The sequence below is a fragment of the Puma concolor genome, chromosome C2, assembly GCF_028749965.1.
Source record: "Puma concolor isolate L17-30 chromosome C2, mPumCon1.1.hap2, whole genome shotgun sequence".
Classification (NCBI taxonomy): Eukaryota; Metazoa; Chordata; class Mammalia; order Carnivora; family Felidae; genus Puma; species Puma concolor.
The window spans coordinates 2002236-2028059 of NC_141675.1; the positions used below are offsets into that span (position 1 = coordinate 2002236).

The 25824-nt window shown below is 43.6% G+C and overlaps 1 protein-coding gene and 1 long non-coding RNA gene across 3 annotated transcripts in view; one reads left to right on the forward strand and one right to left on the reverse strand.

The window, feature by feature from the left end:
• The window catches only part of FBXL2 (F-box and leucine rich repeat protein 2), a 114656-nt gene extending 112709 nt beyond the window's left edge, over positions 1-1947 (reverse strand). Inside the window, 2 exon segments of the mRNA XM_086720338.1 lie at positions 1824-1916; positions 1918-1947. Of these exon segments, the coding sequence (XP_086576464.1) occupies positions 1824-1916; positions 1918-1947 (123 nt within the window).
• Positions 1948-2025: 78 nt separating this feature from the next.
• LOC147577041 (uncharacterized) lies at positions 2026-18866 on the forward strand. 2 transcript variants are annotated; one of them, XR_015255923.1, is made up of 3 exons: positions 2026-2183; positions 13957-14082; positions 18383-18866. It is a non-coding gene; the product is annotated as an uncharacterized LOC147577041 (long non-coding RNA). The 2 variants fall into 2 exon arrangements; XR_015255924.1 differs by lacking the exon at positions 18383-18866 and adding an exon at positions 16909-17026.
• The last annotated feature ends 6958 nt before the right edge of the window (positions 18867-25824 follow it).

Here is a 25824-nt window from a genome sequence, read left to right on the forward strand (position 1 = left end):
CTAAAGTTGTATCTTATTTTCAAGCATTTAGTGAAGGGTAATGTTACGATCTCCGATGCAGTTTTGGGGTTCACACAGGCACCCTCCTCATTCCGCCTCCTATACCAACCATCCCCCCACTCCCCTTGGAGCCCAGGCATCGGCTCCTCACTCCCTTAAATCCTCTCCGTGAATGAAACCTTAATGCTTAAAAACAGACAAAAAGCAAAACATCTCTAAGTGTGGCAAAGCAACCACGAGTACACAAGTATAGCAGAATGCTTTTAAAGTAAATAAAACTCTAAAAGGCACAATAGTGAATCAAGGTGGGTGAGGATGGAAGGGGGCAGACAAAGGAGAAGAAAAGAAAAATGGGCCCCGGGAGGAACAGGAGACTTCAGAGGGCTGTGAAAATTTAATTCCTGAACATTCTTACTTTCTCCTGGCTATAACTGTAAGAGCTTTTCTCTCATAAACCATATTAAAGTCACTGCAATATTTGACATTCCCATTTCTGTAAAATTCGTTTTCTGAAACTCTTGCCGGCTCCATTAATTTGTCACTTAAAAGCCATTCAGAATGAAAAAGAAGCATACACAAAACAAAGCCCTGTTATTTGTGGGTAATGGTTTTTTCCCTACTATCAAAAGGCCACGCGTCTGGCAGTTGTTTTCTCAGAGTCAATGACAGATACAGACCAGCCAGCCGCCTTCTCCTACCAAGCCTCTCCCTACTTATTGAAAAGACAAAGCCTGCCGGGTTCCAAACGGTAGGCTTTCTCTCCAGGCCAACTGGCACTTGGGGAGCCCCCTGCCATCTCAGCTCATCGGCACTTGCACCAACCTTGCAGAGAAAGAGCAAAGCTACACGAAATTACTGACGGTTAGAAAACCTGGTTCTGAAAACGAGGCATTTCCTTACTGTCCACCCCAAACCCCTCTCGCAGGCGCTGTACCAAAGCTGTGTCCCCAGCAGAGTTCGTTCGGTTCCTCTGCTCTTACACCTTTTGGAGCCCCCCCCCCCCCCACCCGGGGGGAAATCACACCTTTGGTTAGCAATTCCTTGAACCCTGTCTGCTCAAGCCAACAGGGGGGCCGGGTCTTCAAGTGAGGCTTTAAAAACGAGCTGACGGGGGCCAGGTGGTACGCCCACTCACAAGTTTAGGGAATCAAAGTGATCACTTAAGACGTTCACACACGGATCACAAATCGAATCTCTGAGGGGGCTGCTGGCAGAAAGAGCCTCCAGCTCAGTGCCCCCATTTTTTTGGAAAAAACACCCAAAATTACACATCCACGTCTCCCAACTACCAAAAGACCTGTACGAATGATGAACTGGGAAGAAATGCAGACCGTGTGTCAGGTTATTTGCGTGTAATTGCGCAGGAACGAGACAGGTAGCACACAGACTGCAAAACAGGGTGGGCACACAGGTCCCTTTCTTTAAAAAAAGAAAAAACCACACCCTCCCTGGGGGGCCTCCCGGGCTCGCCGCGGCCAAAGGCGTCACGCCGTCCGGCCGCCCACCGGGCGGGGGTCCCGGCGGAGGCCCAGACCTCCCCCTGCAGACCGCGCCGCGTCGCGGGCGCCACCCTCTCCCCCCCCCGCACCCCCCCCCCCACCGCCGCCAGACGGGTGCCGGGCGGAGGCGGGGGGGGGGGGGTCCCCGGGCTCCCCCTCCCCCCGGGCCCGCCCCGCCCCGCAGCCCCGCAGGCCGCGGCCCGGCCTCCCCGCGACCCCGGCGCCGCCCGCCCGACCCCAGCAGCGGCGGCGCCGGGACCCGGCCGGGGCGGGGCCGGGCGGGGCCGGGCGCGGAGGCCCGGCCGGCGCGGGCCCCAGACTCACCATGGCCGAAGAGCCGCGAGCGCGCCCGCAGCCCGGAGTCACACGGCGCCGGCAACGCCCGTTGTCCTGGTGACGCCAGCTGGGCGTCCCGCCCCGTTCCCAAGGTGGGCTCCGAGGCGGCCATTGGCGGCCGCCGAGCACGTGACGCGCAGGGCGGGGCCGCGGGGCCCGCCCCCTGCGCCCCCGCCCCCTGCGTCCCCGCCCGGCCGGCGCCCGGGTCCTCTGCGCGAGGCCTCTTGGCCTTTCACCCCGGGCGTGGGGCCCCGTCGCCCTGGTCACCTGGACGCCCCTCACCTGACCGGCCGCCCGGCTGGAAGAGACTTTGGTGGAGCTGCTTTGTTTCGGAGGCAGATTACACAGGTAATGCGCGGTTGTGAAGGGCTTTTGCAACTAACGAGAGCAAGAATTAAGTAAGAATAAAGCCACGCTGACTCCCCGCGCACATAACCGCTGCCTCTCTCCTCGTTTATCTGCTTCCAGTGAAGTGTGCGTTATAATATACTGTATTCTTAGCAATGGAAGCAAACCAGGGGCGCCCGGGTGGCTGTCGGCTAAGCCTCTGAGTCTTGGTTGCAGCTCAGGGCATGACCTCGTGGTTGGTGGTTTCGAGCCCCGTGTTGGGCTCCGCGCTGGCAGCATGGAGCCTGCTTGGGATTCTCTCTCTGCCCTTCCCCTGCTCATTCTCTCTCTCTCTCTCTCTCTCTCTCTCTCTCTCTCTCTCTCTCAAAATAAATAAACTTAAAAAGAAAATAGAAGCGAGCCGGACGCACTGTTATAAGCTACTTCTTTTGGATAAAAATCATCTTTGCATGTCGTTGCGTGTGTCTACTCCAGGTTAGTAAATCAATTGGCAATTTGTTGGATGTGCTTAATATGGTTGAAGGCAACTTTCGATAGCCTCACATCCAGCCCGTTAAATCTATGGAGATTTGTCCAAAAGCCAATCTGGCATCTCCCTTTGAATGTCTAACAGGTATCTCAAACTCAATATAGGCCACATAAGACTTTTGATCCAAATGTCATACTCACTCTCCAGTGTTCCTCATCCCGGCAAAAGTTCCCACTTCCCCCTTGGTTGTTCAGGACCAAAACCTAGGAATCATTCTCGATTCTCTCCTTTCCTCACGTTCTGGAATCTATCTTTCAATAAACCTGAATCTGTCCTTTTGTCACTATCTCCACCTCACAGTCACCATCATCTCTTGCCCAAGTTAGTCTCTGTGCCACCTGTCTTCTCTCCTACAGCCTACACAAAAGCAGCGTTTTAGTGGCTTCTCACGGCACTTAGGAAAAAGATCCAAACTCTTCCTGGTGGGGGTCTTGCCTCCTGCACTGACTCACTTCATCTCCTACCACTCTTCCCCCTTCCAGTCCACACTAGCCACGCCTTATTTCCCCGGGTTCCTCAATCGTGTCGGACACTTTCCTGCTTAAGATTCAGCAATAGCTGCTTCCCTTATTTGGAATATTCTTCCTCCAGAACTCCGCAGTGCCCACTTCTTTGCTTGAAACAGGTGGGTTGTCTCCTCAAATGTCATCTTCAACGAAGCCTCCCCTGACCATTCAATCGGAAATATTTCACCCCAGTTACTTTCTCACCTCAGTCAACCTCTCTTATAACCGTCTTGTTTTCAAAATACCTAGTACCCCTTGAGATCATCTTTTATAATTTTTGGTATATTAATTACTGCCCGTCTCTTCACCCTGGAATGCAAGATGTCTATCTTGTTCCCTCCCTATGTTCCTAGTGTTTCGAACAGTTCCTGGCTTATAGTGGATGTTCAATAAATATTGATGATTGATTGATTGAATGAATGAACATCTGTTCTCAGACTGGATGAAGATACAAAAGAGAACATGACCTGTCAAAATGGAGAGTGTGATAGAAGAAGAAAAACTGTAATTACTGATACGTTTTATCTATTTTAACATAAAATATTCATATAAGTAGTAAAATATAAATGTACAGTTTTTCAAAAGTGAACACTTATGTAAATACCACCTAGGTCAAGAAATGGAACATTGTAAAAAGCAACGAAGAACTCATGTGTCCTTTCCCAATGTTAACCGCCCCCCCCTTCCAAGCGACCACTATCTTAATATGTATAGAAAACGCTTTCTTGCTATTCTTTATATAATTTTATAATTCATTAATTCTCATTTCTATAATGTATTCCACTGAATGTGTACACAAGAATATATCCATTCCACTGTTGATAGGCATTTAGGTTGTTTCGGTTATTTACTGTTTAGGACTATTTTATTTTATTTCATTTTTTAAGTGTTTATTTTTGAGAGAGAGAGAGAGAGAGAGAGAGAGAGAGAGACAGCATGAGTGTGTGGGGGGGGGGCAAAGAGAGAGGGAGACACAGAATCTGAAGCAGGCTCCAGGGTCTGAGCTGTCAGCACAGAGCCCTACACGGGGCTCGAACCCATGAACTGTGAGATCATGACCTGAGCTGAAGTCAGCCGCTTAACCAGGTGAGCCACCCAGGTTCCCAGGACTATTTTTATTTATTTATTTATTTATTTATTTATTTATTTATTTATTTATTTATTCATTTATTCATTCATTCATTTATTCATTTATTTATAATGTTTTTCTTTTTTTTTTTTACTTTCTATGATTTATTTATTTTTTTATAATTTACATCCAATTTAGTTAGCACATGGTGCAACAATGATTTCAGGAGTAGATTCCTTAGTACCCCTTACCCATTTAGCCCATCTCCCCTCCCACAACCCCTCCAGCAACCCTGTGTTTGTTCTCCATATTTAAGAGTCTCTTATGTTTTGCCCCCCTCCCTGTTTTTATATTCTTTTTGTTTCCCTTCCCTGTGTTCATCTGTTTTGTCTCTTAAAGTCCTCATATGAGTGAAATCATAGGATATTTGTCTTTCTTTGACTGACTCATTTCATTTAGCATAATACCCTCCCGTTCCATCCACGTAGTTGCAAATGGCAAGATTTCATTCTTTTTGATTGCCGAGTAATACTCCATTGTGTGTATATATATGTATATATACACATATGTATATATACCACATCTTCTTTATCCATTCATCCATCGATGGACATTTGGCCTCTTTCCATACTTTGGCTATTATGGATAGTGCTGCTATAAACATGGGGGTGCATGTGTCCCTTCGAAAAGCACACCTGTATCCCGTGGATAAATGCCTAGTAGTGCAATTGCTGGGTCGTAGGGTAGTTCTATTTTTAATTTTTTGAGGAACCTCCATACTGTTTTCCAGAGTGGCTGCACCAGTTTCCATTCCCAATTGTTTATTCATTTTTTGAGAGAGAGAGGGGCAGAGAGAGAGGGAGACACAGAATCCGAAGCAGACTCCAGGGTCTGAGCTGTCGGCACAGGGCCCGACGCGGGGCCCGAACTCACGCGAGATCACACGAGATCATGACCCGAGCCGAAGTCGGACGCTCAACCGACTGAGCCACCCAGGTGCTCCACCCCAGGACTGTTTTAAAACAATGCAATTATGAGCATTTCTCCTTGTGCACGGGAGTACTCATTTCTCTGGATGAGGGTTTCTTAACCTTGGCAATTTCTTAACCTTGGCCAGTGGCATGGCCCCAGTTGTTTAAACCAAAAATGTTTCCAAGCGTTTCCATATGTTACTGGAGAAGAACTGCCCCCTGTTGAGAATCACTGATCTAGGGTAAAGAACAAGCAGTAGAATTCCTGGTTTGTATACCTTTAGATTTACCACATGGTGGCAAAGTGTTTTCCAAAGTACTTTCAAGAGAAGTGACTTGGAATTAGCAGAGTAGAGAGCTCCAAGAATGGGTCCCTTGCAAGAACTGGTCTTCTCAGAAAGAATCCAGCTAGCCAAAAACTGACACAGGCAACATTTTTGGAACTCCGGAATCCAATCAAATACATGTGTCAAGTCACGAGCGCCTCATGGGGGGAGAAGCAGCTGAATTTTGGTAGGAGGCACTGTGTAGTTTTTGCTTGCCTGCCTAGCATCCTTTATTCCTGAGCTCATCAGCAGCCTTGTGGACAATGGCCCATGTTCCTGGTACAATGTATCGGTGCCACGGAAAGCAACATGGACATCATTCTCCAAAACTGTGGTCGTGAATTTGACCTGTCTGGTGGTTCCTTAAGGGACCAGTGCAGAGACTGATCGTTATTTTGCCTCAGGTTGGAGTAGCTTTCTGTGTGGCATCCGACAGAAGCATTTAAAGACATATGCTACCTGTTGCTGACTGGGGTAAGGAATGAAGGGTGAAGCAAATAGCATGACAGGCCCAAAGGCCTGGGTACGAGAAGTCTGAGGAGGAAGGTTCTGGGGAGACAAGATCAGTAAAGGACTACCGTGTGCACTGGGGGATCTGGAGGGCAGTGTGCATGCCCAGGGACAGACACATACTCAGAAAAGACCTGAGAGGACTCTAGACTTATAGCTCTGACTGATCTTTGGACTACATTTAAGTAGGAAGTGAAGGCTAAGGCAGAGTTGTCATCAGCTTGGCTTAGCATCGAAGGTGCATCCTAGCTCAGAGCCAATATGCAAAGACCCAGGAAGGTTTTTTTTTTTCTTTTCTTTTCTTTTCTTTTTGTCTTTAGGCACTTAAGGAAATACATTCTGTCCCCTGGCTGGCTGCTGAGATAACAGAACAGAGACTTCAGTGAGCATATGTGACAAGTAGTACAATCCTTTGCAAAAACAGTTTGGAAATGGAAAGCTGTGACCTTCAGTGATCCACACCAGAAACCCTGTGGGAAGGGGAGAATCCGTAGTGATGGCATTTGTCATTTAGGGCTTGGGGGAGAAGTGGACAGGGTACAGAGATGATTTCTAAACAGTATGAGGTTTCTTTTTGAGGTGAGGAAAATGTTCTAAAACTGTGGTAATAGTGGCACGTATCTGTGAATATACTAAAAACCACTGACTTGCACAGTTTACATTAGTGAAATGCATGCTATGTAAATTATATCTCAATAAAGCTGTTTTTTTTAAAGCTATGTTGTTGGCTCATACACATGCTTTTTTTATGTTTATTTTGAGAGAGAGTGTGTGTGTGCATGAGTGGAGGAGGGGCAGAGAGAGAGAGAGAGAGGGAGAGAGAATCCCAAGCAGGCTCCACACTGTCAGCACAGAGCCACAAACCATGAGATCATGACCTGAGCCGAAATCAAGAGTCAGACACTTACCTGACTGAGCCACCCAGGTGCCTCAGCTCATATACATTCCTACTCTAACATATTCCTGGTCATTTATCTTTGTATCAGTATGAACTATCCCTCTGGGTCCTGAACTTTTCTCTTTGAATCCCATTTACTTTTCCCCCTGCTTTATTGGTGTATAATTGATAATTAAACATAATATGTATTTAAGATGTACAACTTCATGATTTGATTTGATATAGGTATACATTGTGAAGTAATCATAACAGTCGAGTAAATTAACACAGTCATTGCCTCAGAGTTACCATTTCCTTTTCTTTGTGTGTGTGTGTGTGTGTGTGTGTGCTAAGAACATGTAGGGTCTTCCCTCCTAGCAAAGTTTAAGTACACAATATGTTACCGTTAACTAGAACCACATTATTGCACATTAGCTCTCCAGAACTTACTCACCTTGCATAACTGAAACTTTGTGCCCCTTGACCAACATCTCTCCGTTTGCCTCTACCCCCAGCCCTGGTAACCACCATCTATTCTGTGCCTCTACGTATCTGACCACTGATAGATGCCACATATAAGTGAGATCATACAGTATTTGTTTTTCTGCATCTGGTTTCTTTCAGTTAGCATTATGCCCTCCAGGTTCATTTGTGTGGTCATAAATGGCAGGATTTCCTTCTTTTTAAAGACCAAATAATATTCCATTGTGCAATATACAGATTTCCCTATCCTAAAAGTTTATATGGCTGTATTTATGTACATAATTGGGCTTTTTGTGACTGGCTTCTTTAACTTGGCACATTTTCAAGATTCGTCCAAGTTGTAGCATATATCAGTACTTCATTATTTTTTATGGCCAAATAATATTCCACTGAATGGACATACCACTTTTTGCTTATACATTTCTCTATTGACAGACATTTCAGTTGTTTCCATCTTTTGGCTATTGTGAGTAATGCTCCTATGGACATTCTTGGACAAGTTTTTGTAGGGACACATGTTTTCATCTGACTTAGGTATATGCCTAGGAGTAAAATTGCTAGATCATATGGATCAAACTCTATGGTTAAGCATTTGGGGGAGCATTTGTTTTCCAAAGTGGCTACCGCATTTTAATTTCTACTTGTAGTGAATGAGGATTGTAATTTCTCCACAGCCATGTCAACACTTGTTATTTTTTCTTTTTTCTTTCTTTTCTTTTCTTTTCTTTTTTCTTTTCTTTTCTTTTCTTTTCTTTCTTTTTTTTTTTAGAGAGAGAGGGAGAGAGAGCATGCATGTGGGGGAGAGGAAGAGGTAAGGAGAGAGAGAGAATGTTAAGCAGTCTCCATGCTGAACATGCAGGGCTCAATCCTATGACCCTGGGATCAGGACCTGAGCCAAACTCAAGAGGCAGACACTCAACCAACTGAGCCACCCAGATGTCCCAACACTTGTTATTATCTCACTTTTGATTCTAATCATCCTAGTGGGTGTGAAGTGATATTTCATTGTGGGTTTTTTTTTAAGTTTTAAAAATTTTTTTAATGTTTATTTATTTTTGAGACAGAGAGAGACAGAGCATGAATGGGGAGGGTTAGAGAGAGGGAGACACAGAATCTGAAACAGGCTCCAGGCTCTGAGCAGTCAGCACAGAGCCCGACACGGGGCTCGAACTCACAGACCGCGAGATCATGACCTGAGCCGAAGTCGGCCGCTTAACCGACTGAGCCACCCAGGTGCCCCTTAAGTTTTTAAAAAATATTGTAAGTACAATTCACTCTTCAAGATGAGTCTTGAACTCACAACCCCAAGTTCAAGTGCTGCATGCTCCAACTGAGCCAGCCAGGCCCCCTACACTGTGGTTTTAATTTACATTTTCCTGATGACTAATGATGGCCAAGTATCTTTTCAAGTGCTTACTGGCACTTACTGGTTTTTTATATCTCCCTTGGAGAAATGTCTATTTATATCCTTTGCTCATTTCTTTCTTTTTTTTTTCAATGTTTATTTCTTTTTGGGAGAGAGACAGACAGACAGACAGAGAGAGACAGAGCACAAGCAGAGGAGGGGCACAGAGAGAGGGAGACACAGAACCCAAGGCAGGCTCTGGGGTCTGAGCTGTTAGCCCAGAGCCCAACATGCGGCTCAAACTCACGGACCGTGAGATCATGACCTGAGCCGAAGTCAGACGCTTAATCCACAGGCACCCCTGCTCATTTCTAATCAAGGTAGCTGTCCTGTTTTCTTTTGTTGTAGGTGCTTTTGGTATCATATTTTAAGGATCTTTTGTCAAATCCAAGGTCATGAAGATTTATCTCTATGTTTTCTTCTAAGAGTTTTTAGCTTTTACATTTGGATCTTTGATCTATTTTGACTTAATTTTTGCACATGACCTGAGCTAAGGGTCCAACTTCATTCTTTTGCATCTTGACATCCAGTTCTCCCAACATCATTTCTTGAAAAGACTGTTCTTTTCCCCATTGAATGGTCTTGGCACCCTTTTGAATATCAGCAGACCACAGATGTATAGGTTTATTTCTGGACTCTCAATGTTATTCCGTTAACAACAGAGCTTTAAATTACATATCACAAAAATTGACAAATGTGACTGAGATGCACATTTTTTCAAATACACAAAATGTTCCCTTAATCAGGAAGGGCCACCATGGAGAGCTACAAAGCCTCCATACTATGCAACCATAAAGGGCATTAGTCACATAAATTAGGACAGAATTAGTACCCCCAGAGTTGTGCAACATGATATCCCTGCCCAAAATTAATCATAGTGGGACATCAAGGATGTTGTTTGAAATTCTTTAAAAAACCCTACTGACTCTATTCACTGAGCATGGTACAATAAAATTAGACAAATGACAAAACATAACCATAAATTGAAGACCTAACAGGCAGATTTGAATCAATCATGGTTGAGGGATGAAATAAAACTTGAAATAAAAATGTTTAGAACTAAACAAAATGAAGTAATATGGATGCATACTTGTGGGTATCAGCCGATGCAGTAGGTAGAGGAAATGTTATTATCATTAAATCATTAAGTAAAAAACAAAACAACTAAAACAAAGCAGAAGAAACTAGAAAAAATACACAAACCTAAAGTACATTGAAGAAGGGCTCCTGGATGACTCCGTCAGAAGAGCATGTGACTCTTGATCTCGGGGTCACGAGTTTGAGCCCCATGTTGGGTGTAGAAATTACTTAAATAAATAAAACTTAAAGAAAAATTATGTTGAAGAAAAAACTAGTAAAAATGAAGGAAGTTTAAGACGACAAAGGACAAATCACAGGTTAGGAGAATATATTTGCAAAAAAACACATCTGATGAAGAACTTGTAACCAAAATATACAAAGAACTTTTAAAATTCAGTAAGAAAACAATCCAATTTAAAAATGTGCAAAAGATCTGAACAGACACTTCACCAGAGACTACATGCAGAAGGCAAATAAGCTTATGAAAAGACGCTCAACATCATATGCCATACAGGAATTGCAAATTAAAACAATGAAATACCACTGTATACCTAGTAGAATGGTTAAAGGCTAATGGAGATGCAGAGCAACAGGAACTGTTGGGAACGTAAAGTGGTAAAGCCACTTCGAAGACAGGTTAGCAGGGTTTTTTTGTGTTGGTTTTTTTTTTAATGTTTATTTTTGAGAGACAGAACATGAGCAGGAGAGGGGCAGAGAGAGAGGGAGACCCAGAATCCGAAGTGGGCTCCAGGCCCTGAGCTGTCCACACCAAGCCCGATGCGGGGCCTGAACTCATGAACCGTGAGATCATGACCTGAGCCGAAGTCGGATGCTTAACCGACTGGGCCTGGCGACCCCAGGTTAGCAGTTTCTTATAAAACTAAACATACTCTTACCATATGACCCAGCAATTCTACTCTTTGGTATTTACCAAAACGAGTCAAAAGTGTATGTTCACACAAAAACCTGCATAATTATTCATTATTGCCCAAACTTGGAAGCAATGAAGATATACTTCAGTAGATGAATGAATGGTACTGTTACATCTCTTCAATGGGATATTATTAGCATAACAACAAATGACCTGTCAAACCATGAGGAGACATCAAAGAATCTTTACTGTCTATTGGTAAGTGCAAGAAACCAATCTGACAGCTTACGTACTGTAAGACTTCAAGTACATAACATTCTGGGAAACGCAAAAGAGTAAAGACAGTTAAAAGATCAATGGTTGTCGGGAGTGCGGGGGAGCACAGGGGATTTTTAGTGCAGTGAAATGATTCCGTACGGTACTGTGATGGTGGACAGATGTCATCCATTTGTCAAACCCTTAGAACTACACAGTACAAAGAGAGACACCTTTATTATGCTAAGTGATGTAAGTCAGACACAGAAAGACAAATACCAAACGGTCTCACTTATATGTGGAATCTAAACAAAATAAACCAGCCAAAGAGCAGAAACAGACATGTAAATAAAGAGAGCAAATAGGTGGTTGCCAGGGGGGAGGAGGGGGGGATGGGCAAAATAAGTGAAAGGGAATGGGAGGTACAGGCTTCCAATTACAGAATGAGTAAGTCATGGCAGGGAAGGTTACAGTATAGGGAACACAGCATTGTGGTGACAGAGGGTGGCCACACTCACGGTGAGCACAGCATAAAGTATAGACTTGCCCAATCACCGTGTTGCACACCTGAAACTAATGTAACTTGTGTGTCAACCATACCCCAATTGGAAAAAAAAAAAAAAAAAAAAGACTAAACCCTAATGTAACCTACACACTTTAGTTAATCATAATGTATTGGTTCATCGGTGGTAACAAATGTACCACAGTAATGCAAGATGTTCAGAATAGGGGAAATTGTGAGGGAATGGCCTGGGGTGGGGTGGGGTTGGGCAGGAGATAGAAAATATATGTGAACTCTGTGCCGTCTGCTCAATTTTTCTGTAAACAAAAGAGCTCTAAAATATTAAAGTCTCTTAATTAAAAAAAAAAAATCAGAAATTCATCACAGGGAGAAAAATAGAGTTGAAGAGAACCAGAATGTGTTTTTTTTTGAGAAAATTAGTAAAATAATTAACTCCTGATAATATTGATCAAGTCAAAAAGGGAGGTGGGGGTGCCTGGGTGACTCGGTTGGGCATGCGACTTCGGCTCGGGACATGATCTCACGGTTCGCGGGTTCAAGCCCCACATTGGGCTCTGTGCTGACAGCTCAGAGCCTGGAGCCTGCTTGGGACTCTGTGTCTCCCTCTCTCTCTGCCCCTCACCCACTTGCACTCAGTCTGTCTCTGTCTCTCAAAACTAAATAAACATAAAAAAAAATTTTTTTAAGGGAGAAAGTGCACGTAAAAACATTACAGGCATTTTGTGAGAAAAACAATAGATAATACCAGGAATAATTTTGCACTAATAAATTTGAAACCTCAGATGAAAATAGTCATTTTTCTCTAAAGTTGTAAATTTCAAAAATAAATTGTAAACTTCAAAAAAAAAAAGTAAAGGAAATGTAGAAAACATAAAAAGGCAACTAATCATGTGAGAAATGGAAAAATCTAGGAAACTTCCCAAATGTATCAAATGATGTTACAGACAGGTTTTGCCAAAAACTCCAGGGAAGAGAAAAATGCTATCTTATATAAAATATTGCAGAGCCCAGAAACCATGGAACACTAACTTATGTTGTGAGTTTGGAAGAATCTTGTCACGAAAGTTAGACCCACGTAGACAGCAAAACAGTAGCCACTAAGCAGAAGGCAGGCTCACTTATACACACAGGTGTGAAAATCCTCACTATTAGTGTTAGCACATCAATTCTAGCAAAGTGGCAAAGCGCTAAGGGTCATCAAGCTTTCCTCACCGAATGCAAAAGTGATCTGGCCGGCCTGGCTTTCGCTAGCCATTCGCGAAGGCTCGCACTGACCGCCCCTGGGGGTGCACATAGGGAGGAAGCTGTGGGGTGCTGGTCTGGAGGGGGGCGGTATGTGGAGTGGGGGTAGGGTCGGGAGGATACCTACAGCCCAGGTGGGGGGATCCACAAGTGAGTCATCCCCAGCAACGTGTGGGCAGGCTCCCCAGCGGAGTCCGCAAGGCAGCCAGTGGGTTCTGTGCCGTGGAGTGTCCCGCCTGCCGTTCTGCCAGCCTCTTTGTCCCCCAGCGACCCGAGCTGTAGAGCAGGCCTCGGGATTCTGGACGGAGCAGGAAAGGAGCGGCCTCTCCACAGCCGCTCACACGCTGTCACTCTCTCCCATGGGAGAAATCACCGGCTGGGAAGTTTTCTCTTGCACTGAGCTGTGCCCCCGTAGGAGAGATGTGGGCGACACAGGTGAAGTGAAGCTGTTCCTCTTACCCTCTCCAGCGCATCTAATCCCAAATGTGTATTTTTTCCTCCAACGGTGCCGGACTTCTGCACTCTCATCCATGGCTGATGGCCAATGTTTATGTTCTTTGGGAGAAGGAGGTAGAAACTCCTATTCCACCACTCACTGATGTCACTCTCCATTGTCTCTTCCTAGGATTCTATTAGACACACCGTGGGACTTCTGGGTCTGTTCGCCATATGAGGCAATACAAGATTGATCTTCCCCCTCCCCCCCATATTTTCCATCTTTTATCTCACTGTGCTGTCTCCCAAGAGATATTCTCAGCTTGACCTTCGGTTCTCTAATGATTCTTTGGCCGTGTCCAGTCTGTTATTCAACCCATCTATTTGGGTTTTTGCAAATTCCAACAGCTATGTGTTGTATTTTCAAAATCTTTTTTAGTTTTTTTTTCTCTCACAGCTGACTCTTCACATTTTGTACTGATTTTACATTTTTTAAAATGATTTTTAGACTTCTGAAGGGTTGCAAAGATAGGACAGAGTTGTTGCATCTTTCCCTTTAATGCTGACGTCTTACACAACCAGGGGGCAATTATCTAAACTAAGAAATTACCGCTGCTACCTTACTATTAACTGAACTGCAGCTTTATTCAGATTTCACCGGTTTTTCACCGATGTCCTTTTTCTGTTCCAGCATCAAATCCAGGACCTCACATTGCATTTCCTTGACCTGCCTTATCGGTGTCCTCCAAATTGTGACAGTTCCTCAGTCATCTCCAATCTTTCATGACCTTCACACTTTTTGAAGAGTACTGATCAGGTATTTTTGAGAACATTCCTCAATTTGTGTTTGTCTGATACTTTCTCGTGATTCTATTGAAGTCGTAGATTTTGGGGAAGAAGACAACAAAGCCTGTGGTACCTCCTCAGTGCATGGCAGAAGAGAGTTCATGTCAATAAATCTTATTGGGGTGACGTTAGCGGCACCCAGTCGTTTAAGCATCTGACTTTGGCTTAGGTCACGATCTCGTGGTTCGTGGGTTCGAGCTCCGCGTTAGGATCTGTGCTGACAGCTCAGAGCCTGGAGCCTGCCTTAGATTCTGTGCCTCTCTCTCTCTGCCCCTTCCCTGCTCATGCTCTCTTTAAAAAAAATTTTTTTAAAGTAAGTCTTACTGAGGTGACGTTAAAGCTGATCATTTGGTGCGGGTGGTGTTGGCCAGGTTTCTCCACTGTATAGTGACATTTCCCTTTGTAGTTAATACATATCTTGTGGAGACATACTTTGAAGATATGCAAATATTGTTTTTCTCCTGAAACGTTTGCCAACTAATTATAGTATTTATGGGCAGATATTCTCGCAACTAGTGTGACGGTGGTGTTCTAACTGTGATGGTGGTTTTTCTCCTCCCTCACTCCTTTTGCATTTATTATTAACATTCTTCTGCAAGAACGAGTTGTTCCTTGGGGGCCTGGGTGGTTCAGTCGGTTAAGCGTCCAACTTCGGCTTGGGTCGTGATCTCTCAGTTTGTGAGTTCGAGCCCCGCATCAGGCTCTGTGCTGACTGGTCAGAGCCTGGAGCCTGCTTCGGATTCTGTGTCTCCCTCTCTCTCTGCCCCTCCCCTGCTCGTGCTCTGCCTCTCTCTCTCTCTCTCAAAATAAACATTAAAAAAAGAAAAGAAAGAGTTGTTCCTTCTCCCCAGTTAATTTATTTATTCAATTCAATTATTTGCTATGTTATTAGCTGTGTGATGCCTTTGAGTAGCCATTACCAAATTTTATGCAAGTTTTTAAACTGTTCTTGTGCTTCAGAAAGAGACTAATCTAACTTATTTCACCATTACCAGAAATGAAAACTCCCTTAAACATTTCCTGTTTATGTCCCACAGATAGAGGTAGATATCACAGCTATAAATACAGATAGATAGATAGATAGATAGATAGATAGATAGATAGATAGATAGATATGCTATAGATAAATAGGCATAGGTGGTATTGGTATTGAGTACATTTTAATTTATTACATGAGTGATATCATAACTGTACTCAGTAAATGTCTTTGTTTTCTCAACAAGTATGGCACAGGCTTCCATATTAAAACATACAGATCTTCCTCATTCTTTTCTGAATAATACCCACCAAACTCAGAATGATGGACAGGGAGGGTCGTAAGGGTTTGCCTTTTGACATGATTAGTAGTCAAAGGGTACCTCGGATTTTATACAACATTTTCATTATGTTATAAGGTGAATGAATTTGTTTTGAGTTGCATAATTAAACATTTGAAAAATGAGTAGCTATACTGGTGGAAAGGGCATTTTGTAGTAAGAACAGAAAACCTCTAGGTAAGGGAGCGTCACTTTTCCAGACAACTTCTTTGGCATTTGGGGACTATATTTAACATACTGTGTTTATGTTTTTTAAGATTTTATTTTTTAAGTAACGTGTGCCCCCAATGTGGGGCTCCACCTTACAGCCCTGAGACCAAGAGCCTCATGTCCCACCCACTGCAACAGCCAAGCGCCCCTAACATACTGTGTTTACGGTAACTTTTTCTGTGTAGCATTTCAAAACATCCTCCTCCTCCTCCATTTTTTCCTCAGTAATTTGGCCAATATCACCAGCTAATCAATCCGTATAATCTGTTCACTGATAACAGAATCTTTTCCTCTGAATACTGAGTCATTCTTTCCATCTGTTTTTCCCTTTTGCTTTGTAAGCAAACATTGTGCATTTTTGTGGGACCTGGAAGCTGAAGTTAAGAATTGTTTTGTTTTTTCATATGAATGAAGATGAAGTTCCTTAAAAACCAAGTCCAAATAGCTACAGAACAATTCTTTTATCTGCCCATTTCTTCATACACAGACTATTTTGCAGGGCCCTCTTAAAAGTCAGTAGACAAGAAAATGTGCTGTCTTAAAATATAATATAATGAAAAACAGTGGGCTTCTAGTTATTCTCCCAAAGGTTTTCCTACCCTTTCTAATAAATTAAAGCAAGCTTGGCCACCTTTTCATGGATGGCATAGAAGGTAAACAGGGCGTGACTAGCGATCTAAGATGTAAATAATGCAAACCTTCTCAGAGCAGGGATCTTTTTCTGCAGGGTTTAGTCTGGCATTAAGTCAATGTCTGCTGGGGCTACGTACCCATGCAGCATCTCCCACGCTGTGGCTGTCCCCTCTTAATCCCAATCCAGCTTCATCCCTGGACTTTGGCAGTCAACCTCCTCCAACTGGAATGTTCCTTGAGACTGCTTCTTGACTTCTTGTTTTCCTATCACTTGTTCATTGGATGAGTGAGTGAGTGAGTGAGTGAGTGAGTGAGTGAGTGAATAGAAGCTCATTAATTTGCTCGTGGTCATAGTACTACCGAGGGGCAGAACCCTTTTGTTTCTCTGTTCGGCACTCTGCTACCCACTGTAGAAAGTAAGAGAGACACAAAATTAATCCCTCTCCTTTTGCTGACTCCCTATGTGGGTCCAAGTCAATTCTAGTTATGTGCCTGGAAAACCGTCTCGTGTATTTTCCTATTAATGTATCTGTACTGTCATTTGTGGATGACTTAGTTATTGTTGATTTGCTGACTTGGCAATGAGTGGTTTTAGCTTCTGTTACATGATATTAAAATGAGACAATATTTGCACATAGCTTGACACACATCTTCAGACTGAAGCCTCAGATGAATAACAAATATTGAAAGAAGATGAGTTGGTATGTTGAACAAAAGGAATATATGGATTGCGATAAAAGCACATGTTTGTCTTTACCTCCCACTGTTCCTCTGAACATTATTTAATGGAGATAATTGTCCCTGTCCCTCAGCTCCCTGTGGGTCCATGATTTGTTTTCCACTTTAAGGTAAAGGTCCCACCACACTTAAATTTACAAATAGTTTTGTTTCAGAAAGTGGCACTAGACACTTGATTAAATACACGGTCTTGCTTGGCATCATCTTCTCTCCTCCTGTTTTGGCTCCCATGTCCCTGTGGAGGCCTCTCTCTTTGGGGATCGCTCATAGCTCTTTTCTCAGCTCTTGGACAGCCTACACAAACCTCTGTCCTCGTGTTGAAGTCCCCTCGCCCTTCCAGACAGCCTTGTGTGACAGGACCAAGACAACTCCATGCCAACTCTTTCCAGCAGGGCCAGCATCTGGTCCCACAATCTGACAACTTTGGGAGTGTGGGGATAGAGGCTCCAGCCTGGCCAACAGGAGGCACTCCAAACACAAAGAACCACCACGCATGAGGACAGAGGCCACGGGACCCACCCATCTCTCCCTTGCTGGGGTTCACTGAACAACAAATGCAGGGCAACAGAATAATTAACCCAGCAAGTTGATGGCAGACTAAGAGGGGAATCCAGCCTTCTGATGGCTAGGCATCTTGGGCCCTTCTGTCGCACTGTTTTTTGAAGCAAATGTTAAAATATCCATGCCTTTCCTACACTTCAGTAAGACGCAGAATCAACATATGGGCTAAGATGCGGGATGTTTAACATGTCACATCATTAGACCAAGCTTTTCCTGTCTTGTCCCCATGTTCCATGTACTTGATGACCATTCTTGTGGAAACAAAGGTTTGGGTGCACAGCTCAACAAGTACAGGCATACCAGTGGTTCCAAAAGAGTCTATTGATAACACGCGGACTATCTGGAGGAGGTCTAGGATGAATGAATGGCCCCCAGAATAGCAGTCGTCTTGTTTAATGGCTGAGGGTCACACTGGAAATGTGACCAAGAGATGCCCCGCTTTCCCAGAGCAAGAGGGTGTGGTTCAGCAGTTCCTCTGTGATCTTTAAGGAAGTGAGGCTCTTGATGTCAGACATGATAGGAGATTGGAGTATATTTAAACTTCCTGCTACCACAAATTTGTCCTTGCTCAGCTCTCCTACCCTTTATTGGGCACCTTCTGTGCCACGTACTGAGCTAGAAGCTGCAGGTGTAAAGGAAGTCACAGCCTTTGCCCTCAAGTAGTTTGCAGAGCAAGGCAATGAGCTAAAGTACCACGTATTATTAGAAATTATTATGGATAATCATTTTATCTGTAGAAAGTTTTTTGATTTACCAAATAATCCGATCTAAAAACCCTGTACGTCAGGTGGCCTTATCATGTCTATTTTATAGGCAAACAAACTGAGACGGAAGATGTAAAGTGATGTCTCCAGTATGGATATGAAGTTGCAAAAGTCGGACTTAAACTCAGTTCTGCTGACTCCTTTCCCGAGTGGTCCCTCTCAGTGGCATGTGAATCTCAATAGGATCAGTCTTCCGTGAAAGCTGCAGGATTCAAACCAGGGACTCCCGGAGATATTTAGGAGATTGGAGCGCCGGAGCCCTCCCAGGGTCCCTGAAAACCCAGCACAGCAGCAACCTGTGGGTAATACTCCCCTGGGAACAAGCCTCACCCTGAGGGGTAGCCCTGCAGCCGCCTCCTTGGCCGCCTGGAATGGCCTTCCCGCCAAGTCCAAAGACTGTCTTCCTCTGGGGCCAGGGTTTCTGAATTGCTTTCTGTGGGCTCATTCCTACTTTTCATTAGATTAGGTACAAACACTCTGAGTAAACAAAATAAAAATTCCCTAGCATCGGCAGCCCAGTGCTAACGGCTACACCCTGGATGATTTTCTTTTAGTTAATAATTCAATTGCCAAAAATGTCGGTGGGGGGGTGGGGGGCTTGGCAGGGACTTGCCTCCAGCTGCAAATCAACTTCAGACCCCAGAGGAACTTGAAAGAACTACCAGTGCCCACAATGGTTCTTCAGTGCAGCCTGTGTTTACTCAGGACCAGCCCACAACCTCCATAGCCCCAAAGGCGGCCTGCATGTAAATGCTACATTGTGCAGTGATTTGGGGGTTATGTGGCTTCAGGCTGGTGGCAGATGATTTGTGAGGCTGCTTCAGATCCATCAGGTTTGAAATTCGACATTGGCTGGTATGTTTTGCTTTTACGCCCATTCATTCCTCCTTCCATTCATCAAAGCTTAATTAAATGCCTACTGTGTGCTAGGCACTGTACTAGCTACCAGCTATAGGAAAACATAAAAGGACATGGTCATTGCCCTAAAAAAAAGATGATAAGGACAGACCTGTGCAATCCCTTGACAAGTTCCCTATTCTACTCAGAGCATTAACGTGACCCTTGTCATGCTCTCTTCTTGGGATCCTCTGATGAGTTAAACTCAACAGATTGGGGTATATGATTAATTCATCAGACATAGGTACTTCATAGAACCAGGTACTTCCCAAGGCAGCAGAGTTAACAACACAGAAAAACATGGTCTCTGTCCTCAAGGATATTCAGACTAGTGGGAGAGAGGGATCTGCCGGACAATGGTTGCATTAAGGAGCCATAATTAGTAAGAGACAACCGTTCAGGCTATGGTGTAAGGACAAGGGAGAGAGTCTTGGGTGGAGGGACTGGACCAAGTTACAAAGAGGACTCTACAGACGAGATGATGGTACTGATTCAAGAAAGATGAGCAGGTGTTCATCCAGGTGGGCTGTGGGAAACGCAGTGTCCCCAATACCATGGACAGTATCTCATTCATTCTTTCATCAGACATTTATTGAGTGCCCATTATGTGCCAGGCACTGGAATAGGTACTGTAGTAGACATTAGCAATACACAGAATGGCAAGACCCCTGGAAACTTATTCTCCAGAGGAAAGGATAGACCTATAAATATAGAACCATAATACAGTGACCTAAGGTGTGCAGTCAGAAGGTGTTCAAGAGGTTACTTATGGTTTCTTTCTCATACCTGGACACAGAGTGTCAACATTAGAGTCTGCCTTTCTAGAACTTAACCCTAATTTAATAGGAAGAAATGTTTACAGGGTATACAAGAGGCAACATAGTACGAAGGTAAGAGTGGGGATTTCGGAATCGTATACAGTTGTGTTCAAATCCCACTTTTGCCAAGCTAGCTGTATGACCTTGGGCAATTTGCATAACCTACGTAGAAAAAAAGCTCCATCTTCTCATCTGCAACCTGTCTATGGTTGTTGCAAGGATTAGAGATAATCTATGTTATTAAAGTGCCTGGTTATCATAGGTGATCAGTAAAAGGCAATTACTTCTTAGTGCACAAATAACATTGAGAAGTGAATTTCCAGTACTGAAGTGAGACGTTAAGGCTGATCATTATTCATTACTTCACTGTTAAGAAAACTATGATCAGTGTTTGACCTTCTGACTCCATATGACCAGGAGAAATCTGGACATAACAAAATATAGATGAGGCCAGTTATGCTAATTCAATTTTTGAACCTTCAGTGGTTATTCCAAGAGATCCTACTTAATGATCCAGGCCATTAGAGTCCTTGGTCAGATTTTAGACAGAAAACCAACTTTCTCTCTCTACAACCGAGAAAACAAGTTGGACAGTATAGACTAGTCTATGGATTTTCTAGGGATTGGAGTGTAGCCAGACATCTTTTTGAATGCGTGAACTCTGAAATACCTTAACCAAAGCAAAATATTTTGAATGTAAACAATAGACTCTCAGGGAGGGTCTAAGCTCATTCCATTTCCCGTGTACACATTTAAGTAGCACGGAATGTTTACAAGTGCTGTGTTTATATGTGATTATGGGAAACTAGGGGACGAGGAGACCTGAGAAGAGAAGAGGGGGAGAGACGAGCAGAAGGTGGCCACAGAATATTGCACAGTGTCCAGTAGGACTGCTAAAAATAGGGAAATCTAATACTCCGTTTTAAGTGGTTCGCATTTATGCAAAAATATCCTCTCTCTTTTCTAAATCCTTTGATTAAAAGGGCTATTTTGTAGGTAAAGCTTTAAGTGAATAGTTTGGGCAAAAATAAAGAAAAAGGTACTCCAATATGAATTCCACATTTGAATGGACACTAGGCTGGAAATAAAGTGACAGCCACTTTCTGTAAATCAGCAGCAGGGGCAGGGATTCAAAACCCAGGTGTCTCAGAAAAGTTCAGAAACTTTTGGGTGGACTTTGGACTTTTCACAGACACTTGTGACTTTGTGAAATTAACATGTGTTAAGTAAAGCCAGAGAGAAGTTTATTGCTTGCAGGTCCCGAAGTAAGTACCTGGCCGTGCCTCAGGGGACCACGTGGAAAGGTCAAGGCAGGGTGCAGGCAGAGAGCATTCTGGATGTTATTTTTTCTCCCCTATTCACTATCTCTTTGTCTTTTCACTATCCTCACTGGGAGATTTCTCAGCTTTATCTTCAAGGCCATCTACTGAGTTTTCCATTTCTGATCTTACGGTGGTCTCTAAATATTTCTTTTTGGGAGGGGGAGGGTTGTAAAAGCAATCTAGCCGAGTAAATATATAAAGATCTAACTGACTTTATTAAATGATTCATGAATGATTCACGAACTAGACCGGCAGCATCCCACCTAGAAGGTTTTTATAGGAAGGAGGGTGGGGCACAAAGTTATTAGCAAAGGAAAAGAAAGGGTTGTTTGAGGCAAGGTCACCTTTCCTTAGGGGAAAGGGCAAGGGTCTTATTAGGTAGATTACCTCATCTTGTTTTGAGTGGGTGGAGAAGGCATCTGTGATAGATTCCTCATAGATGCTGATCAGAAAATTCCTGACTGACCAATTAAGACTACATTTGGGGGAGGTTGAAACTGCAATTAGGTATTAGGTTCAGATTTGGTGATTTGACTTAAGAGATGCCATTTGAGGGGCGCCTGGGTGGCGCAGTCGGTTAAGCGTCCGACTTCAGCCAGGTCATGATCTCGCGGTCCGTGAGTTCGAGCCCCGCGTCGGGCTCTGGGCTGATGGCTCAGAGCCTGGAGCCTGTTTCCGATTCTGTGTCTCCCTCTCTCTCTGCCCCTCCCCCGTTCATGCTCTGTCTCTCTCTGTCCCAAAAATAAATAAACGTTGAAAAAAAAAATTAAAAAAAAAAAAAAAAAAAGAGATGCCATTTGGGGCTGATGGTTTTCTTTTCAGCAGGATAGAACACTTTCTTTCTTTCTTTCTTTCTTTCTTTCTTTCTTTCTTTCTTTCTTTCTTTCTTTTTTTCTTTCTTTCTTTCTTTCTATGTTTATTTGTTTTGGAGATAGAGACAGAGCGTGAGTGGGGGAGGGGCAGAGAGAGAGGGAGACACAGAATCTGAAGCAGCCTCCAGACTCTGAGTCTTATCTTCACGAGGGCAGTAAGGTTATTTTGTTGAAGTTTCCTTTTCCCTGCATTGTCTCTGTCTTTTCTGGGTTTTTCTTCTTCTTCTCCTCCTCCTCCTCCTTCTCCTCCTCTTCTTCTTCTTCTTCTTCTTCTTCTTCTTCTTCTTCTTCTTCTTCATCGTTTCCTTAGTTAGGTCTCTATCATATTACAGGTTTTCCTCAGATATCTGGTGGTCCTGCATTGTCTACCTTTCAACACGTGAAGCCATCAAGGGATGTGTGCTGTGACAACACTGACACATAAGGAGCCATCTAAGTCATGACACATCTCCATTTGCTATTTAGATGGTTACGTAACTTACATGACACCTCCAGGCACCCGTGCCCCGTGGAGCCATAGACTAAAGGCTTATTTACCATCAGCAATCCTAGACAACCAAGTACATCCTTCCAAAAGCATTCCAAGGGTGAGACTTCCCTGCCAGCAATATCATTAGATTGTTTGCTGGGAGGTCTGTCATTAAATGCTTATAGAGGTATCTGACTGGGTCACCTTCTTCCTTTCCTGGTGTCTCTCCCAAGTCGTGAAGGGAATGAACCACAGACCTGTTGCTCAGCCAGTTCCTTCACTGCATTCACAGCATGCTGGACCTCTTATTCCATCAAAGCGAGGACCAAAGGGCATTGATAGTATTATCCCCATTTAACAAACAAGGATGAGAACCTCAGCCCGTAAACAGTTCCCCGTGGTCATGGCATCTGGTAAAAGCAGGAGGCTCTCACACGGCTAGCCTCGAGTTCTCGTCCCCATTGTGATCCCATGGACAAGGTCCCTTAGCCAAACAGCCCCCCTTACCGTGGGGACCAGGCATAGTGTCTGCTTTTCTCTGAGTAGTGGAGAGTTCCAGTTCCCCACCAGCCTGAGGAAATTATTCAAACAGGACAAGCACATCCTCCCAGGAGGATCAGAGAACACCTGACCTTCTTGTTACTTCAAAGCCTATGTCCCTTAGCCCCTACCTGTTCACTTTGTTCCCAAATGACCCTGCATGGCATGCGGGGTCCTTCTCCCCTACGCTGTGAGTGTAAGTGACTATTAAACCACTACTGGGATGCCTGGGTGGCTCAGTCAGTTACGCACCAGACTTTGGCTCAGGTCATGATCTCATGGTTCGTGAGTTCGAGCCCTGCTCCCTCGGGCTCTCTTCTGCCAGCTCAGAGCCTGCCTCAGACCTTCTGTGTCTCTCTCTCTCTGCCCCTCCCTCGCTCGCTCATGTGCTTGCTCTCTCTCTCAAAAACAGATAAACATTAAAAAAAAAAAAAACCTGCTATCAATCTTACCTGTCTAGTGTTGGGGATCATGTGTTCAGCCATCCTCATAACTTTAGGGAGAAAAAATAATAAAATAAAAGAATGATCCCAGGAGATTAAAAGTAGGAAATCCGAAAGAAGAGGGGCGCCTGGGTGGTTCAGTCGGGTGGCCATCCAGCTCTTGATTTTGGCTCAGGTCATGATCCCAGGGCCGCAGGATCCAGCCCCTTGTTGGACTCCACACTGAGTGTGGAGCCTGCTTAGGATTCTCTCTCCTTCTCTCTCTCTCCCCTGCCCCCCACCTCTCCCCTGCCCCTCTCTCTCTCTCTCCCCTGCCCCCCACCTCTCCCCTGCCCCTCTCTCTCTCTCTCCCCTGCCCCCCACTGCCCCCACCCACCATGCCCCACCGTGCATGTTCGCAAGCACGCTCTCTCTCTCTCTCTCAAATTAAAAAAAAAAAAAAAAAAGGAAATCCAAAAGAAGAGATTTGACAGAGGGAGGAAACATCGAATAAATGATATAAGTATATAAGTTGGGGGTGGAAAGAAGATTGATGTTGTTTAAGGGCACAAACTTCAACAAGTAGTGAGTAAGCCACAGTGATGGAACATGCACTGTTTAAAGAATATGGACAACAATACTGCACCATGATTACGGAATGTGATAATCTAGAACAAAGGCTATGATATTACAAGATATAAATGTATCCACAGTGATGGAATGCACTGTTTAAAGCATATGGACAACAATACTGCACCATGATTACGGAATGTGATAATATAGAACAAAGGCTATGATATTTCAAGATATAAATGTATCAAAATGACATTTTGTACACCTTAAATGTATACAATGTTATATGTCAAATATACTCAATAATAAACAAATAATCCAAGCAAATTCCCCAGGTCTACAGGATACCACGGCTTGTTTGAAATTATGGATTATATGGGCATCATAATGTATTCAAGAATTCTAGAAACATCCAGAGGTTTCTTAATTTAGTGTGGATATTATTTATTGGTATTTATATAATCACCAGAAAAAAATAAAACAATTTACGATAGCCTTTAAATAATGTCAGATGTTATCTTTTGACAGAATTGAGCTTCCAAAAAATTTATTCTGATTTCATGCATACAGTTGGTGAAAAAAATTGGACCATTATTGGAGTAGACTTATTTTCTATTTAAAGTATCTGATAACACCATGTGAAACGGGCATCATTTAGGCATCGATGGAATCAACGTATGTGCACAAGAAAACTTGAAATAGAATGAAAGAAATTAATTTAAAAGAAAAGTCATTTGAATAGAAAAGTCACGTTTCATAGAATGATATGTGAATGGATATTGTACCTGTTAAAATGTTGTCTTCAAACTTTTGAAATGATTGCCGATTCTTCCTTAGCAGATTCATGTGTTCTGATTTTCATGTTGTCCGTGATATTTCTCAGGTCCGTGATGGTTGGTAAATATTGACAAATATTTTGGGTAACCTACGTGTTCATTACTAACTATCTTGAGAAAGGGAAATACAGTACTTTTCATTAAATATGTGTTTCCTTCTTAAAATTCATTGCCACCAAAAGGATTTATTGCAAAATAGTTACCAAAAATAAAATAAATGACTAAGTAGTTGAAGATTTGCACCATACAATAAATGATCATTCTGAGTAGCAAGACTATTTAAGCTACACACGAAGTGCTCCAGGCCTGAATTCCTCAGCCTTCATTTTCTGCACATATTGCACATAAACCTAAACTAGAATGTCCCACTTTCCCCACTGACCTGCTGACTGGTGGCCTCATGCATCTTAAACTGACTGGTGGCTGGCGGGAGCTTTGAATACTTTTCCCGCCATGACCACAGACCATAAGGAGTAAGCTGTCGCTAGCCACCCATGTCTGAGCGCACTCGATGATGTAACTGATGGTTCTTCATACTGTCCTTGAAAGGGAGAAGCTGGTGACATGGCATCAGAAAAAGGCCGGGGAAAATGAGATGGGCCACTGGTTAGCTTTCACGGTTAATCACTTTTCAAGCCGGAACGGTACATGCATCTCACACACTATTTTTTTTTTTAATGTTTTTTTTTTATTTTTTTTGAGAGAGAGGTAGACAGACAGAGTGTGAGCCAGGGAGGGGCAG